The 19,624-nt window shown below is 38.3% G+C and overlaps 1 protein-coding gene across 5 annotated transcripts in view; it reads left to right on the top strand.

The window, feature by feature from the left end:
- LOC126184545 (uncharacterized) overlaps positions 1-19,624 on the top strand; it is a 414,668-nt gene that overhangs the window by 301,974 nt on the left and 93,070 nt on the right. For 4 of the 5 annotated variants that reach the window (XM_049926963.1, XM_049926962.1, XM_049926964.1 and 1 more), the window contains 3 exons: positions 4,734-4,808; positions 4,897-4,971; positions 16,237-16,299. In XM_049926963.1, the coding sequence (XP_049782920.1) occupies positions 4,734-4,808; positions 4,897-4,971; positions 16,237-16,299 (213 nt within the window). The remainder of the gene's footprint in view (positions 1-4,733; positions 4,809-4,896; positions 4,972-16,236; positions 16,300-19,624) is intronic. The other variant, XM_049926961.1, reaches the window with a different exon arrangement.

Below are 19,624 nucleotides of genomic sequence, written 5' to 3'. Positions count from 1 at the left end.
TTTGTAAATTTTTCCACGTGTCAAATTTTGTGATATGATACCAGGCATCTTGGGCAGCTGTGTCAGCAACGGTTGAGTTCCAGTTCACCCAACCTGGGATTTATTAGTGGGATTCTGTTAATGTCACTACTTTTTCGTAAATATAGATTTTAGCCATGTATTGAAAAACACCAGTGGATGTGATGTTGGAATGGTTTTTGTGCAATCAAGTTCAAAAAGGGAAAACATTTACCCAAAACATATTCTTTTAAGCGCAATGTTCATTAATGAGGTTTGTTATAAACAGTCAAAGTCATTATATTTTAATATTTGTTTCCAATGTCATTGTAAATTGTGTAAATTAAAGTTTTTATTCTGTATTAACTGTTTTACTATAGATGAATTCTTGAATAGAATTAAGTAGCTGAGCTGATTGCAAACCTGTAAATGGCCAGTGTGTAACCATATAAATATATTTTATAATTGTCTGTGCAATCGTTTATTCAACTGGCATGTTACAAATCGTGTTTCTTATTGGGTATATAATCTATGGAACATGTAACTAATTAAACTGTCTTCAGACATATTAAGACAACTGCTTGTGTGTGCTATGCATCTAATAATATTGCACTAATAGTACTTGCCATAAACTGTGGGGTTTCAGAACAACTTTGTGTTATAGCCCACAACCTACTAAGTGATCCTTGGAGGACAGTCATAAAAGAATAGCAGCACTAATAAACTATGACAAAATATACAGTATTACAGAACCTTTTCTTGGCATTTAAAGAAGAAGGGCCATTTGGAAAAGTATCAAAACCTTTGTACGGAATGTAATCTAATCTAATCATAAGACAAAATGCTCAATAAATGTTCAGTGACTAAATTCCAGAGATCCCATTTGTTTAGACACTCAAGACCTGATGGCTGAATGGGCTGAAGTAGATGCAGGAGAAATATGAAAGTGATTATATGTTGAAAAAGTAAAACCCATGATTCCACTATAGTTGCACTGTCAACATTTATTATTTTCCAGTAACTGGTTTCAGTCTTATACCATTCTCAAATGCTGAATGTAAAGTTAGTGACCCACCCCAGCTTCCTGTGGGTAGCACAAAGTACCAACAGCTGGACAACTTGTCTGACGCAGCAGTAATAAATTATATTCCCAAACCTTCCTCATGAATCAGTACATCTTTTAGGGAAAGCTGAATCAAAATCGCTACAGTAGTTCCTGAGATTAGGTATCACATTACGACAGAGAAAAAAAAAAAAAAAACCATAGCCATTGGCTTTAACTTAATAATATGTGAATATCCCACTGCAGCTAAATGTCAAATATTTCTTTAGTCACTAAGTGAATACTTTATTTTGAAACTGTAGAATCTGTGGGGCTTATTTGAGCCACCACCAGTCACATAGTAATGTGCATTTGTTACCAAATAGGTAATGAATGTAAGGAAATCATCTGTGAAGATCTCAGTGGTGAAAGCTGAAAAAAGCATGTGTATCTGCAAATTCTCCATCAGAGATGCACTTTCTGTAAAGTCACTCACCTCTGCCGTATCACCAGCAAATGCGGATTGTATCTATGTGCCCAATGCTCAATACCAATTTGTATTCCGTACAAGGAGATGCAGAAAAAAAGAGTCGATGTATCTCAGATTGGTATGTTGTAAAATTCATCCTCAAAAGGGGAAAAGAAGAAAAAAATCATATCACAGGCCAGAGAAACTGGTTCACAACAACCAGACCTCACTAATTTGATTATTTCTGATACAGCAGTTGATGACCATCTGATGAAAGTATTAATTTTGAGATTTTCCTGAGTGAACCAGAATGCCTCTCTCACAAAATTTCAGTTTACATAAGCTCACCAACAGAGTGGAAGAATGAAATAAAGGAGAAACCTCACTGCTAAACAGGCTCTTGTATTTCTATGGCAAATTACTTAGTTCAAGGTATGTGAGGTGGGATAGGAAACAGATTTTAAGCTTAATGTTATCTTATGCTATAGTCTCCACCTTATGGGTTTCTATTGGTGTTGTCCTGGTAGTATAGTTTCAAGCAGTTGCTATTATAGTGGACTGCACAAAGAAACAATATCATCCCTGTACTTGTTGCTGCAATGTGACACTTCCGCTGGCCAACATTGTCATACAAAATGTTCTTGAACAATTCTGCTTACAACAACCAAGGGATCTGAAAGTAAGATAATAATAGGCACTACATATGTTGAAGAGCTTTAGGCACAGGTCTTGTGTGGCAGATTTGTCTTTTCCACTTTTACAAAGCTTTTATGTGATTCTAGCTATGTAGTTGGTTTACATATGACCAAAACTAACATATCTGGAGTTAATAGACTCTGTGCAACATAAGAGGTTGTGTTGATGCTTGAGATCAGTACCTAATGTGTGCTCTTCTATGTGTGTGAGACCTAAAGCCTCTTATCTGTTACAGAATCATTAGCATTCTAGAGCATCATGTTGCCTACTGCACATTGGATTTTCATAAATTGGTGGCAAGCTAAGAGCCATTCAGGATGTAGTGGTATTTGGTGTGGGAACAAATGTTGGCCTTAACCCAGAACTGGAGCTAGCTGCTGCAGAAGCCTAGAGTTATTTTAGAATAACTGAAATACAAATTGAGCAGTACTCATGGACATTTTTTTAACTCACTATTCTATGATTTTTTAAATGCACAGTGTAATTATGTGGCAATTTTCACATGAGGTGAACCGTGGGGACACTCTTGGCTGCCTTTTGGTTTTCACAGTGTGTGCATTAAAGATCCATTTACCAGATAAATTTACAGTATTTGTTGTTTAGTTACGTGTTATTTTGAGGATGCTGAAACAGTTTGTAGGTTTTGATGCTGTGAAGTTAAATCTGCTAGTTTACAGGTTTCACCGGAATTCAAGGGAGTAAATAAGCAGATGTGGCCGCTGAGGAAGCATGAATTGAAAATCCTGTGGCCTGATGTACCATCTTGCTTAGCATTCAGAATCACATTCAGGAACACCAGAGTTCAATACCTCATCTCACAATCCAGATTTATATATTCTGCAGTTTCTCTAAATTGTTTAAGACAAATAATGGGACGGTTAATTTGGAAATGACATTGATGATTTCCTAACCCATCCTTCCCACAGTGTTAGCTTGTACTCAAGCCTCTGATGCTCCATCATCAATCATAATTTGATAGCATGATATGCTGTTGATGCAAACTAGACATACTTGTCACAGTGAGTTATCTGCAATCATTATTTATATAAAACAAGCATTTTCCGTCTGTCAATCACTGTTTTTATATCAAAGCAACCAGTTTTGGGCAATGTCACCCATCTTCAGATCTTCTAAACAATTAAAAAAAATTACAATTGGGTTCTAATCTAGTGTTTACAACATTATAAAGCTGAAATCTTTTTCTATATAATATGATACAAAACTGTATAACACACACATACATTCCCTTTATAGTCATCATCTACCATATCAGGAGTAATCAAATTAGTGAAGTCCGGTTGTGATATTGTAAACACAGAGTAGGACACAATTGTAATTTATTTTTATTGTCTAGCAGATCTGAAGATGAGCAATATTGCCTGAAATCAGTCATTTTGAAATAAAAAGTGTACTCAAGGAACAAAAAAGAAACTTATTGTGTTTAGAAGGCAACTAGTGGATAAGTCAGAATGGCACGATTACGTATTTAACCTATCACACTCTGCAGCCTCTGTTTGTAAACACCAGTGCTTCTATATAAATATAAGATGATGAATGTTTTTCTCAGAAGATAAAGGAATGAAAAATTGAATTATTTGCTGTTTAATACCTTGTAGAAGGTTCTACTGAGTATTAGTTTCTAAAACTTTCCAGGATATTATGGAAGCTTTTATTCTTTCTACCCAAGTAAACTTAGACCTAAATGCCATCAGAATTGTCACTAATGGCCCACCTACCAAAAGTACTATGGAATAGACTCTAATGTAGGTAGAATTTTTTTATTTTCTATTTCACCACAATCTCTCACCTTCTCTCCTATATCTGTACCCATGGGGGTGTTAGAGGTGTCTTATATCCTCAGTATTTTATTTATTTTTTTAATTTTCTGGGTATTTAGTCATGTGTACAAAGTTTGGTTAAAACTGTTCTAAGTTTCCAGAGGAACACTTGACACATCACACCTTTCTACTGACACTCTCATTCCTAGGGGTTAAATTTCACCAAGACCGTCACTACTCTACCTAGTGCCCAAAGATCTATGGAGTAGTTAACACTAATTTTGTTTGATTATTTTTATGTAACCTCCCCCCCGACCCCCACCCCCACCTGATCCACCCCTTGCCCAGCCCTTAAGGGTTTCTTCTTTTCCTGTAAATGTGAGAAGAGGTCATAAACAAAGGAAACTGAAGCTAAATGACTGGCTAGGAGATTAAATTAGTTACTGAATGAAGAAACTAATTTGTATGAACACATGGTTGGCGGGAGGCATAAAAGATGTATATTAAATGCTGACTGTAAGATCTTGTTTTCACTCTACATGGTATGTTTTGTAGTATTATACATGGTTTTCCTTTCGGCTGTGGGTTACAATTGTATGTTCATTATGTTCATTATAGTGAATTAGCAACATTATAGCAAATTGTTACTTTTTTATCAGTGATAGATTTTGTGACACATGTTTGTATGCACTGATCATTATAATTCAATTTTTGTTTTTGTATGCTCTACAGAATTACCTTTATTTTACAGCTAGTCATTTGGTTGAAGATGAAGGGGCATGTTCTCTATCCATCCTCAATAAGCAGACCACTGAAACTGCAAGCTGTAAGTGTGTATAGTTTCATATTGCTTTGATGGTGTCTCATAATTTGCATCAAGTATTTGATTGACTAAGTGTTTTAATATGTTTCAGCAGCTCCAGTGAGGACAGACTATGGAGGTTGGCCTCCACCAAGTCCACATGGGGAAGGTGTTGTAGTAAAGACTGGCAAGTACTTATTGACTTATTGCTGGACAAATATACTTTGCAATAGTGCAGTGCCTGTGTTTTCAGAAGTGTGATGCAATGTTCCTTTGGACATACGTGCCTCGTACTTCTGAACAACATAGGCACTGCAATATTGTACTTATTTGCTGACACTGAACAAGTGACATTTCAATTAAAAATCTCCCCTGTATGGGAATTCGCATAATGAATCTATGAGAGCAGATTGTAGACACATGGTTGATGAAATATGGAAGTATGGGTCTGACCAGGAGTCATGGTTGGATAGCTTAATGGTAAGGTGCCCACTGACGATAAGTGGGAAATCCAGGTTCTTGCCCCTGTCAGGCATAAATTTTCATTGTCATCATTCCATTATATAGCTGATAGTTGTCCATACAAATATGTAAATACATTTCATGTAAATATACTGTGTGTGTGTGTGTGTGTGTGTGTGTGTGTGTGTGTGTGTGTGTTAAGATTAAAATTAGTTGTCTGTTGATTTTAAGCACATGTCTGAAAACTGGTTATGGAAATAAAAAGATTTAATTTATCAGTTGTTTTACTACAGCTGAAGTTGCTATCAAGATGATATTCTATATGATCAGTTTCACAAAAACTATTTTTACTACTATTATGCAGTAGATTATCATGTTAGGAAACCCAAATGCTTAACACATTTCCATGAGTTATCAAAGTAATGATGATGTCTACCTAACTTAACACAGTCCTTTTGATGTGATGACACAGATAATTTAAGGGCAGCTGCTGTCATTTGTTGTTGTGGTGAATTGAGTTGATTTTGCATAATTAGTGGGTATTGCACATTTGTGAATTTAATGATGCAATGCAAAATCTGAACAAATTTTGCAAATGTAGATCAGCTGCAGATGCACTATAAAGTGTTTCAGGTGTATTGTGAGGAAAGGTGCTCAAAGCGCTATGTGTTTGATTTGAAGCTAGACATCGGAGAAAAGTGATGGGTGACTGACAGTAAATAATATGAGGTGTGTTCAAAAGTTTTCAGGAATTTCCATTTCTTGAAAATAATGTTGTTTATTCATCTAGATTAATGTTATCTTCTTCACAGTAGTCCCCATTATGCCATTGCTTCTTCCAGTTTCCTAAACACTTCTGGAACTCGATCTGATCCCAGGATCAGTGCTTTCTAAAACCATTCTGATTCACGGACATAAGCTTCTTGGCCTCAAGAATATTTATTATATTTGGCATGAGAATATGTTCACTGATGCTACAGCAAACTGATGTAAGGTATATTAGACTGTAATTCTGCAGGTCCGTTCTTTTGCCCTTCTCATACACAGAAGTCACTTGTGCTTTTTTCCAGCCACTTGAGACTTCGCACTGTGTGAGAGATTCGTGATAAATGCAAGCAAGGTAAGGGACCAGTGCTGTAGAATACTCTTTGGAAAACTGGTTTGGGATTCCATCCAGACCTGGTGATTTATTTATTTTCAACTCCTTCAGTTGTTTATCTATGCCAGAGATGCGTATTGCTATGTTGTCCTTACGGGAGTCTGTCTAATGGTCAAATGACAGTAGGTTTGTACAATTCTCCTGTGTGAATGATTTCTTGAATGTGAAATTGAAAACTTTGGCTTTTGTTTTGCTATTTTGAACCGCCACACTAGGCTGGGCAGCAACTAACTGAATGGAAGCATTTGATCCACTTAGCAATTTTACATAGAACCAGAATTTTCTCAGCCCCTCTGCCAGATCTTTTGCTAAGATGTGACAGTGGTAATAGTTGCATGCTTCGCACATGGACCCTTTTTACAAAATCTCTATTTACCTTTGCTTGTCGTCATGTGCGTGTTCTGTTTTGAACTGAGTGTGCAACAGCATCTTCATCCTCAGCATTTTTCGAATCTCGTTATTAAGCCATGATGGGTCTTTTCCATCCTTAATCTAATTACTAGGCACATAATTCTCCAAACAATGATTTATAATCAGCTTAATCTTCACCCATGATTCTTCTATGTCCATCTTACTGGAACTAAGTGATGTCAGTTACCGTCTAAATGAGATGCTAATAACTGCTTATCTGCTATTTCTAGCAGAAACCTTCTCCTCGCCTTCTTAATTGATTTATTACCTTTTTTAATCACAGTTGCTATAATGATATCACGATTGCTAGTCCCCATTTGTAATGTGATGTTGTCAGTAAAGTCCAGCCTATTTGTAGCTATGAGGTATAACATATTTCCACTATGTGTGGACCGAGTGAGGTGGCGCAGTGGTTAGTACACTGGACTCGCATTCGGGAGGACGACGGTTCAATCCCGTCTCCAGCCATCCTGATTTAGGTTTTCCGTGATTTCCCTAAATCGTTTCAGGCAAATGCTGGGATGGTTCCTTTGAAAGGGCACTGCCGATTTCCTTCCCAATCCTTCCCTAACCCGAGCTTACGCTCTGTCTCTAATGACCTCGTTCTTGACGGGACGTTAAACACTAACCACCACCACCACCACCACCACTATGTGTGGGCTGCTGAACTAGCTGCTCAAGACACTTTTCAAAAAAAGTGTTCAAAAGTACCCTGTCTGTACCCCCTGCAATTGATCCATAGACACCCTAGTCTGTATTCAGTACGTTAAAGTTGTTTCCAACTAGTAGTGCATAATGTGGGTATTTACTTGCTGCTGAACATAGAAATTCTTTGAATGACTCTAGAACTGTCACAACAGAATTGGGTGACTAGTAAAAGCATCCGACAATTAACTTGGCTTCACCTGGACCTGTTATATGCCACCAGATAATTTCACTCTCAACTTTGATGTCAATAGAGATGATGTTTTTGTCAACTGCAGTGAATACTCCCTGTCTTATAGCCTCTGATCTATCTTTCTGATATACATGCCACAACTTGTTATGTATCTCGAAGCTTTCTGCTTTGTGTTTCAGCCAGCTCTCGGTCCTGAGAATAATTTGAGCATGTGAACTTTCCTGGAGGACAGTAAATTGTTACAAATACTTCAACAGTTTACTGTTAAAATTTTGACAAAGTGTCTTTACTCTGACTGTGATCCAAATTCTCTGGCTGCGCATTGACTGGCAAGTGTTTGTCAGAGTACATTGAACTACTGCCTAGCCTAAATCTTTGTTTTAGTCATAGCAGACTCACCAAAAGAAATAATTAACATTTTTTGAAAACTTTGTTACATTTTATTCCATTTTTATAAGAAAATTCAATTTAAATTCTCTGATTCATTTTTAAAACAAATTGGTAATCACCACTCTTAAGCAAACACATGTAACTTTCTTTATAACTGACAATATATTAAACATTCAGTACAGCTTCCAGTGTACGGATACATTTCAGAAATGTGTCCCAACACAACTATGAAAAATCACATGAATTGGACTAATACAGCCTGCAAAATTACAAAATTCCTGATACTTTGTGAACACACCTCTAATATGTGAAATGGTTCTTAGTGACCAGGAGTGTTGAGTGTTGAAGAGGTCATTATAAATAACCATGCAGCTAATACAATGCATTTGAACTCAGAACTCTGTCACTTTACTCTTTTCACTCATTTATTCATTCATTTGCTCTCTCTGTTAGTATTCAATAAATCTCACAAAGAATGAGAGCCCCCGGTTATGTTAAACAAATGAAGTTACACCTGAACAGGCAGAGACAGCCATTGTGGGCTGCTTCTGTAAAAAATTTTAACAACCAGTTGCAATTATTGCCAACCTAATCACAATGCTAATTATGGGAATAACTTTCATATTACTTTTTCAGTGCATTAATAATCAGGTAATACATATAGTAGCAGAAAAGGAGCTACCTTGAAAAAAAGCTACTGTTTCTCTTCTTACACTGTTTCATTAGAATTCTTTATCTACTACTTCATAGTTAGCACAATGTTACGAAAACAAGAAAAAGACTTTCGAATAAAGCTTTTGGCCAAACACACCTGCATCACCTCCCCCTCCCCCCCCCCCTCTTACACACTCTCTCTCTCTCTCTCTCTCTCACTCTCTCTCTCTCTGTCTACCAAGGCCTGCATGTGGCCTTGCAGCCAGAGACTGTGGTTATATGTGTGTGAGTACAGTCTTTTTGTTGTGCCTATCTGCAACACAACATCTCTGCTATGTGGTGAGTAGCAACTATCCTTTTCATAATATTGTTACTGTCCGATCCTGAATTTTCCATTTTTTGACTTTATATTAAGCATTTAGAAAACTTTTATGATTCCAGAGAATGCAATCTACTGTCTATATTTTAAAAAAAGTTAAAACTTATTTTATAAACACATAAGTGTTCAGATTCCATAGAAATGTTGGAACACATGAGGCAATACTGACCCTATGACTTATCTTAGAAGATAGATTAAGGAAAGGCAAACCTATGTTTCTAGCATTTGTAGACTTAGAGAAAGTTTTTGACGCTGTTGACTGGAATACTGTCTTTAAAATTCTGAAAGTGGCAGGGTTAAAATACAGGTAGCAAAAGGCTATTTACAACTTTTACAGAAAGCAAATGGCAGTTATAAGAGTTTAGGGGCATGCAAGGGAAGCAATGGTTGAGAAGGGAGTAAGACAGGGTTGTAGCCTATCCCCAATGTTGTTCAATCTGTAAATTGAGCAAGCAGTAAAGGAAACAAAAAAATTGGAGTAGAAATTAAAATCCATGGAGAAGAAATAAAAACCTTGAGGATTGCTGATGACACTATAATTCTGTCAGAGATAGCAAAGGACCTGGAAGAACAGTTGAATGGAATGGACACTGTCTTGAAAGGAGGAGATAGGATGAACATCAACAAAAGCAAAACAATGATAATGGAATGTAGTCTAATTAAATCAGGTGATGCTGAGGGAATTAGATTAGGAAATGAGACACTTACAGTAGTAGACGAGTTTTGCTATTGGGTAGTAGACGAGTTTTGCTATATGGAGCAAACTAACTGATGATGGTTGAAGTAGAGAGCATATAAAATCTAGACCGACTATATCAAGGAATGCATTTCTGAAGAAGAGAAATTTGTTAACATCGAATATAGATTTAAGTGTCAGGAAGTCTTTTCTGAAAGTATTTGTATGGAGTGTAGCCATGTATGGAAGTGAAACATGGACGATAAATAGTTTAGACAAAAAGAGAATAAAAGCTTTCAAAATGTTATAGGTGTTTATGTCAGTCACTGTAAGCTGAAAATGCATTACTATACTGTGTCATGCATTGTTTGTCGCATTCTGATAGTGTGTGTTTACGGCCTGTCGCTGCTCGCGGCATGGCTTGCTTTTGTGCGCGCTACCGCCGCCTACAATTAAAAAAAGAGAGGAATCGTCACATTAGCGAAACAATGGCAAGAGACTGCTATTTGTTGTTACTTACACTGCTGCTTTCTTTGATAATGATCAACAAGAACCAAATAATAGACTGCGTATGATATAACATGTTCTGAACGAAAGTTTGGCGAAAATTTTTCTCCGTTTGAAAATCTTTGCGGCCGCTTCTTTAGTACATCAAATTCTGCACAGAAATTAGTCATCTTAGATTTAAAAATCTAGTCAGTTGCCGTGCTTCATTTCTGACTGTATCACTATTAGGCATAAGAGTAATACGAATATAAACATGACACGATACGTATATTCTTTCGCGTTTGCTGTTGTCTCACTCTAGTTTCGTAGTTTATTTGGCAGACAGGATTTAAATGAGATAGAAGCAAACACGAAAGAATACATGGCAGAATGTTTATATTCGTATTATTCTTGTGGTGAAGAGAATACTGCATGTGATTCACATTCATCAGGTTCCTATTAGCAACCATCTCTTCTCACAGGTAGGAAAAAATTCAGAACGTAGAGTTGGCCATATTGACAAAAATCCCAGTATTACCAGTCGGATTTTCATAGTACATTGAAATTCGAAGATGAACAATACGGAATTTGTATTTACTTCGTTGGATAATGTATGAAAATGCAGTGGTCGAAACTCGGGCGGAGAAAAATGCTCGTCTTCCAATTTTTTTTTTTTTTTTTTTTTTTTTTTAATTTTATTTACTGACGCAGAGGTTTTGGCGCCAGTATTTATCTTTGTGCCTACAAAGGATGCCTGTGTAGCGCTACATATATTCGACGGCAGAAGTTAGTTGTGGCGGCACCTATCAACATTTTTCAGAACTTCCGCTTGCTTTGCACTCAATTCTAAGCTGCAGGCGGTTTTTTGGATTACAAAAACCGGAAAAAAAGTGCGGCTTAGATTCGAGTAAATACGGTAGGTACAAAAGCTGTGAGATACTTGACTTCAGAGATGCTACTGCTCAGATGAAGAGTTTATTAAGGGAAAGTTAGTTAGTTACATGTTCCATAGATCATGTGAATGATTCTTTTATCGAAATGATGTGGTACAAGTTAGGTTACAGGATATGTATATGCGAGTATTAACATCAATGAACACTATTATTATTATTATTATTATTATTATTATTATTAATCCTACTCATGCAACTGCACATATGTGCATTAAAACTTGCTTCACTTCCTGTCAGATGTTTTGTGATTGGACAAATGATCAAAAATTTAATCAAATTATGTATTCACCAATAATTTTGAATGCTGTAGACTGAAGTAGGAAATGCTGCTTTTAATGAGTATGTAATTCAGGGATTTTCATTAGTTCTTCACCTTCAGATCCAAAACATACTTTATAAAGGTTATGAGAAGACATATGATGCAGAGGTTTTCTTAAGACAATTTTTGGTCTGCAATTTAAAGAAGATGAAAAATGTGGATGCAAAATAATAGTCCTCTAGTGATCTTTGAACCCATAGCAAATACAGCCATTCCTTCAGGTAGTGATCACATTACCAGTAATATTTCATATTCTGCCATTGCCACAGTGATAGCTAATGTAGATCATTTGTGATATAAAAGATGAGAGTAGTTCCGTTTTCTCCATGGAACATCATTCCTGGACCCAGAGCCATAAATCAGATAACCCAATGTCTCACCTTACATGCAAATCATGCTGGAACAACTGCTAGGTTATATGGCAGTTTGCAAAATAAGATAATGCTCTTAGTTTGACCTTAACCCTTGAAGCATTCAGCATGTCCCAAAACAGTCATAAAATCTATAGACTACTGTATGGAAGTAAAAATGCCTTGAGCACATTTATTTGTTTTCAGAAGAAACTCGCCAAACTCACCAGCTCTTTTTTAACTGCAAAAAAAAATTGGGTAGACAACTAGTTCAAAACCAGAATGACAAGTAAACATGAAAACTACCAATCTCCCAGGTGACATCAGCAAAGACAAATGTAAAAAAGTAATTGAAAAATCATAAAATGAAACAGAAATATATATTGCTTAACCCCAAACTAGCATCCTGCAGTATCATCAGAAATTTCAGCAAAATAAAGAAGCAAGGCAAACAAAATAATGTGGTTTATTCCCAGTTTAACAAACCTTGCAATGGCCATTAACTCCCATAGTTAGTTATTTGTTCTGCAGGGCTGCCTTTGCATAAGTACACCATCATCTTCTGCCTCCTTACAGTATACTTCGAAGAACAAAACCACTTGTCACCAGAAGCTACCATCAAGTCAATTGCTTCTGCACTAAATCACACCACTTGCCTTCAGATATTGGATACTGGTGATGGAACTACTTCCCATACACTAAAACAGAACTTAATCTTGTAGTCTTTCCATCCCTAAAATTAGTGTGAGCAATCCCTATACATCACATATGTCAATTTTGATAAACTGATATACTGCCAAAATAAATCTGCATTCGTTTGGTTGCTGAGACTTCCTTCTATCCCTGACAAGGAACAGCAACCAACTTTTCAATCCCACGAGTTCCCATTGATCCCTGAAATTTTTAAGATCAATTCATTTTCATTAGTCACCACTGCAACTACAGTTTGTTTGGCAGCTTGCTTCACCCACGGGCTTTTATGCTAGTCTAGCTTCCAGCACCCGTGAAAGTACTATTCTACAACATGCTGCATTCTGATAAAACCTCAAGTAACTCTCTCACCATTGAAAGAAAAAAAAAGCCCTCATAAAATCATGGGAAACTGTCACATCAAGTGGAGGAGAACTGACCAAAGTGGATTCCCATCATTAATGGCTGTATACAAATGGAGGCTTCCAGCTAGCCTAGCCTATCAATCTCAGCCTGTAGCTTATTGAAGTGAGAGAAAGAGGTGGGAGGGGAAGTTACAGATGAATAAATAGTAGAGGAAATCTTTTACATATTATTGGGAGGATGCAGGGGGTAGCAATAGATGGCAAGAGAGAGATTAATTTGAAAGAATAAAAAAATAGCTTTAAAAAATGTCCCTTAGTTTAAGTATGTAGGCAGAGAGCAAATGAAAGAGAGATGCAATATTTACAAAACACATTTAAAAGAAATTTATTTCAATTAAAAGATAACTTAAAGGAAAGCTTAAAATGAAAATTAACTCATATTTTATTATCTCAAGTTTGATACTCTTCTGTTGCCAAGTGATCTTTCACTGGCTCTCAGTGACAGAAAAGGGAGCAAAAGAACAAATAAAGAAAATGAAATGTTTTCATGGCTCTAATGTCTTGTCCAGTGTCTCTCTGGCTTGTGAAGGCCAAATGGACCAAGACATTAAGGCACGTTTACAGAGAACATGGATTCAAATCCCACCAATGAAACTGATGATCTGGTCTCGAGTTCATGCTCTTCCATGCATGTGTGTTTTTGTCCCTGAATAAACATTTGTAAACTAGTACTTAAGAAACTTGCTTTAATTTTTAACAAATAATTTATAGATGCACTGTAAATTTAAATGCAAGTAATTAGTGTCCATAGTAGGCATGTGCCAGAGGCCAGTATCTTTAAGAAATGGATGTCTAAATAAAGAGGAAAAGTATGTGTGGTATACCTCCTGTTGCAGATGGGACTGAGGTGGTAAGACGGAGATCGCTTGTTTGAACGTATTCCAAGGCACTGTGGTTTTTGTGCTGTGTTTGTGTTGTCTTTTTGCATACTCAGTGAGTAGTAAAAATGGCAGTAAAACATGGTGAATGGTTTTTTGGCATAATTTTCGAATGTCAATTATGAGAATATGAACTGTTGTAACATGTGTGTGTCCAAAATTGAATTCCTAAACAAAAGGAAAAAGAATTGTGTGCTGAAAATAGCTACACCAGACGTATATGTAATGTGTGTCTGGCTGTAGTTGATGTGTCCTGAATACCATGCCTTTGTTGGGTCAAGAGCTCAAGTCTAGGCATACATACTTGACATTCTGAGGTTCCAACCATTGCACGAATGGTTATTTAATTCACAGCTCCCAATGCCTTTGTTGGGTCAAGAGCTCAAGTCTAGGCATACATACTTGACATTCTGAGGTTCCAACCATTGCACGAATGGTTATTTAATTCACAGCTCCCAATGCCTCGGCAACTTCCATTTCAATAGACATCTTTGAGAGAAACTTGTTTAATGTTCACAATAAATGTCACTGCCACTTAATCATTGTTGTGTGGATCCAGGATACATAAAAACTCATAAATATGTCAGATAGGTGAAGCACACAGATGGCAAGTCACTTTATCTCAATACTGCAGGTGCCTTCTGAATCTTGCTGGCTCACACTGGAGGACAGGCCATGTGACTGAAGAAAACTGCCTTAAACAGTTTAATATACTATGTCTGATATGAATCAGAACCACCTTGGCAACATTTCAGTTACCGTCATCCATGCACAGTCAGCACAATAAGCATAATATAGTTAACTGAAGGTTAATGATTAAAGTTTAGCCCAGGACTCCATGTTTGTTACCAGCAGTTAGTGTCCCATCATTTTTCAAAGGTCCATCCACTGCTCTGTGTCCTGTGCTGTTGCTGCCAAGGTGGTTCATCACTTGATTGGCAGTCATCTCTCCATCTTCTTACTTGCTTTCCCCTTCTTTTTTTTCTTTTAGGGGCAGTTAGTGTATTAATTTGTTTGTAAATAATCACAGTGGCATCCACATGATACATAGTGCCCCAGAATTTGTGTCCAAGATATCAACCTTATGTGACAAAAACCTGACTACTATTACAAACCCGATGTTGGAGACCTTTTTTCCACCAAATGATGGCTGTTTATAGGCACACAAGTACTTGTAACATCCTTACTTGTTCGCCATTGATTGAAGTATAAAATTTTATTGGGAAAATGTAATCACTAATTCCAAACACTTGGGGGTTAATAACTATTAGGTGTAGCTGTATGAATTTGTAACATTTCTTATGCTGAAGTAGTAATGATTTCAAATTTGGTTCTACATTTTGAGAATAATTATGCTTTTGTGGTTGAATCTTTTCTCTAACATAAGGCATCATATCTTTCATGACTTCAATTGTTTGAAGAAAAATATTCAAATTAAAGTGAAGTTAATATGTAGTAAGGCCAGCTGTTTGTTACCCTCATACTCATGTTCTTAATTTGGGTAAACATTATCCAACCTTTTACTGTCTCTTTCATTATAGAAAATTCATATAAACAATAAAAAATGCGTACACATAGCTTTCAACTCAGTACTTTGTTTACCACTCCACTGTTCTGACCGTTATGCCATGAGAGAGACGTCAGAGCAGTCTCCTTGAACACTTGAGTCCATATGCTCATCAAAGGTAATTTTATGGTTTTTATCTTCATTATAAAACATGCAAATTTGCCATTTAAACATTCAAAAGATACCTCGGGGGTGAGTTACAACGTTGACGTGCACTGGAACCCAACATCCAACCAACATCATTACCTTCTCTGGTTTTGACTCATGAGGAAGAATGGGTTACCATTCCTCCACAGACATTCAGACACATTATTAAAAATGTCCCCAGCAGAGTTATTCATCACAAAGGTGAAGGGTGCATACACCATTTATGAATGTCCACTAATAGGTGTCTGGATACATTTGATCAGTCATTATGTGTGATGTGGTAAATACATGCTCAGGAACAGTATCTCTTCTTCAGTAAGGTAGTTGTAATACGAAATTTGGGTGATGTTGATACATTTGTTAAATGAGATTAATTTTAAGCGATGAAACTATTGTTGCATGTACAAAACATTTGCAGCTGTTAATAAGTGTGTATGGTAAGTTGTTTATATTTGTAGTCCATTTGTTTCAGTCTTCATAGAAAGATATTTAACGTGGAGTTAAATAATTAAAAGTCAGAATAATTCAAAATGTAGATTAAAATATTTTAAAACTATTTCTACACTTTCTGAACTTGATTAAACACATGTTGTTATTTTTCTTTCCAGAACCACCCGCAGGTAATGTCGATGAACTTGAGCGCCTCAAGTTTCTTACATTGGGGACTCCAGGTAATATAATGTTGCTAGAATGTGTTTATGCGTAGTTGTAATTTTTTGTATTTATAATGCCCTTTGTGTCCTGTGAAAATTGTATTTAGGGGACTATGTAATTAAATATTTGTCTTCTCTCCAGTCCCCCCCCCCCCCCCCCCCCCCCCCCACACACACACACACACACCACAGGGCTCACAGTTCTTTCGTGAGTTCGTGCATGGCGCACATGAGGCCCTGAGATATTGCAGCACATTTGTCCTTCCCTGGCTACATTTCCTTCACTGCGTTCCTTCCTCCATATCCTTGCTTCTTCCACACTGCCTCCTCCTTCCGCTCTCTTGGTATTATGATTTATGTCACCCTGGCTGCCCGCCTGGTTCCCTGTATTCTTTGCAATTTTGTTCCTCCTATGTGTTCCCTTTCTGTCTTTAGTGTGATCCATTTGTAGCCAGTCTGTGTGGTGAGGCTGTTATGTACCCATCTGGCTGAACCTCCTGACAACACAGAGATCCCACTACTGATACCTGAGCTGTTTCCTCCCAATGTATGCCAAGGAGTGGTTGCTTGTCTTCCTGGAGCATTGGAGCTCCTGGCAGTGGCTACTGTGCCAGGCGGCCCTTGCTGTGGCTGGGAGGTACCCATGGGGAGAGCCCCTGATGGGAGGGGGTGGTATCAGGACAGATATTTCATGCATGAAGCATATCAAGCTGCAAAAATCTGGCCTTTCTCTAATGGCTGTCTCTCAGAGTGTTAAATGTTTATTGAATTGGGCTTTGTATGACCCTGCAGCCTTCCCATCCCTGGCTACCCCATGGGAGAAAGGCCAGGCTCAACGTCTTGGGATGAAAAACTTTCTCCACTACCTGGTTTTTACTAGGACAGATGGGAACACATTCACTGCCACAAAGCCATTGTTATTTGTGGAGAACATCAAGAACAGGTTTGATGAAGTGGAGTCTCTCATTAAGATGTGGTCGAGCTTCCTGTTGATCAAAGCTTCTTCTGCCACCCATTCTGCAGCTCTTCATGCTTGTGATTGTCTTGGCAATGTCCTGGTGTCTATTACCCCTCACCAGTCACTGAATATGGTCCAGCGAGTGATTTTTCGTTGGGACCTCATCCTGCAAACTGATGAGCAGCTTTGGGCTAATCTGGAGTGACGCAGCATTCACTTTATTCAATGTGTGCAGGATGGTCATAAAGACAACTGCACTGATACTGTTGTCTTAATTCTGGCTTTGGAGGGAGATACCATCCCATAGAAGGTAAAGGTCATGTGGCTTTTACTAACTGCCGGCATCTTATTGCAGTCTTCTTTGACTTGCATAAGATCACATTTTAGTTACCCTCCACGACTGGGACTTTCACAGCCACCTTCCAATTTTTTCTGTGAGATTTTATCCCATTGGCTCTTCCAGTTTCGAACTGGCAATTCACTCAGCACCCCTCAGATTCAGGAGATTGTTATCCCACAGGGTTCTGTGTTGAATGTCACACTCTTCCTCACTGCCATCAATGGCCTTGTAACCTCCATTGGACCTCTGGTTACCCTGGCATTGTATGTAGATGGTCTTTGCATCTAGTGTAGCTCCTGCTTGGTAGCATCTGCTGAATGCCAGCTCCAAGGTGCCATCTGATGGGCTACTGCATGGGCCCTCTCCCATGGCTTCTAATTTTCTTAATCCAAAATGGGGATTGTGCATTTTTGCTGTCAACCCACAGTACAGAACTGTATTTAGGCAACCAGTACCTAGATGTTGTAGCATAGTCCCATTTCTTGGGCCTTATTTTTGATAAAAAGCTGACATGGCTGCCCCATATTCACCACTTGAAGACTACATGCATGCGGAAGCTTAATGCTCTCCGCCTCCTGGCCCATACATCTCAGCATGTGGACTGTGCTACTGTTCTCCATCTGTACTGTGCTGTGGTTTTGTCCAGACAAGATTATGGTAGTCAGGTTTATGGCTCGGTGGCTCCTTCCACTCTGAAACTACTTGACCCTGTTCATCACTGTGGTGTACATCTGGCTATTGGTGCCTTTCGCACAAGTCACTTAGACAGTTTGCTCATAGAAGCAGGGATTTCCACTCTCCAAATATGACAGAGCCAATTCCTGATTACTTATGTAATCACCATTTTATGATTCCCTGACCATTCTGTGTACCCTGTCCTCTTTGAAAATGAGGGATGTCTCCCTCCTGATACCCACCCCCAGATGGGATTGCCAGCTGGAATGCGTCTCACTTCCCCCTGTTGGGGTCTCAACCTCTACGCTCACTGGAATGTGCCCCATGGATTTCCTCCTTCACCCCCCCACCCCCATCCCTACCCCTCCTTGTGTGGCGCCTAGACCATGGTTTCGGATTGACCTATTCCAGGGTCCTAATGTCTCTGTCACACCTGTGGTCTTCCAGCATCTTATACATTCCATCCTTGAAGAGTTCCAGGGTGCTACCATCTTCTACACTGATGGTCCTAAAACTATAGATTAAATGGGATATGCTTTTATGTCTCCTACTGGCAAGGAACATCATTTATTGCCAGGATCATGTAGTGTGTCCACAGCAGAGCTGCTAGCCATTAAAGGGGTCCTCCATTTTGTTACTCACCCTTTGGTTTCTGCTATCCATGATCATCTCTCTGCCCTTGTCTGTGCCACCTGCTCAATTATCTTTCTCTGGGTCCCAAGTCATGTGGGAATCCCAGACAATGAACTGGCTGACCGTTTGGCTAGAGAGTCAGATAAGTCGCTCCCATTCCCTTTCATGATTCTAAGTGCAGACATATGGATCCACATCAAATCTCTCTTTGCCGAAAAGTGGAGTGACATCTGGTTCGCTACTGCTCTCTGTAATAAACTCCTTACAATCAGAGAGACTACTGCAGTTTGGTACTCTTCCTTCCCCTCCTCTGAGAAGGTGTCCACTGTCATACACTATCTACACATTGGTCATACCAGGCTCACCCATTGTTTCATCTTCTGTAACAAGCCACCACCACAGTGTGAATGTGGAGCCACTCTGACGGTACCCCGTGTATTGGTGGAATGTCCCCTTCTTTTGGCCCCTCATGCTAAGTATAGCCTTCCAGTTCCTTTGTCTTTAATATTAGCAGATGGTTCACAGATGGTTAAATTGGTCCTCAGTTCCCTACATGAAATTGGTTTTTATTTTCAGATATAAGGTTTTGCTTTACTTCTGGAGCAGCAGTAGGGTGGTTGTGGTTGGGGCCTCTCCTCATGTTTTCTTGGTCTGGGACACATGACCACTCCCCCCTGCAAAGACTGCTCTTTTTATCCCTCTGTTACTCCAGTTTTTAGATTTGATCTACCCTTTTT

The sequence above is a fragment of the Schistocerca cancellata genome, chromosome 4 (assembly GCF_023864275.1).
Source record: "Schistocerca cancellata isolate TAMUIC-IGC-003103 chromosome 4, iqSchCanc2.1, whole genome shotgun sequence".
Taxonomy (NCBI): Eukaryota; Metazoa; Arthropoda; class Insecta; order Orthoptera; family Acrididae; genus Schistocerca; species Schistocerca cancellata.
This window is presented reverse-complemented; position numbering and strand designations above follow the sequence as displayed.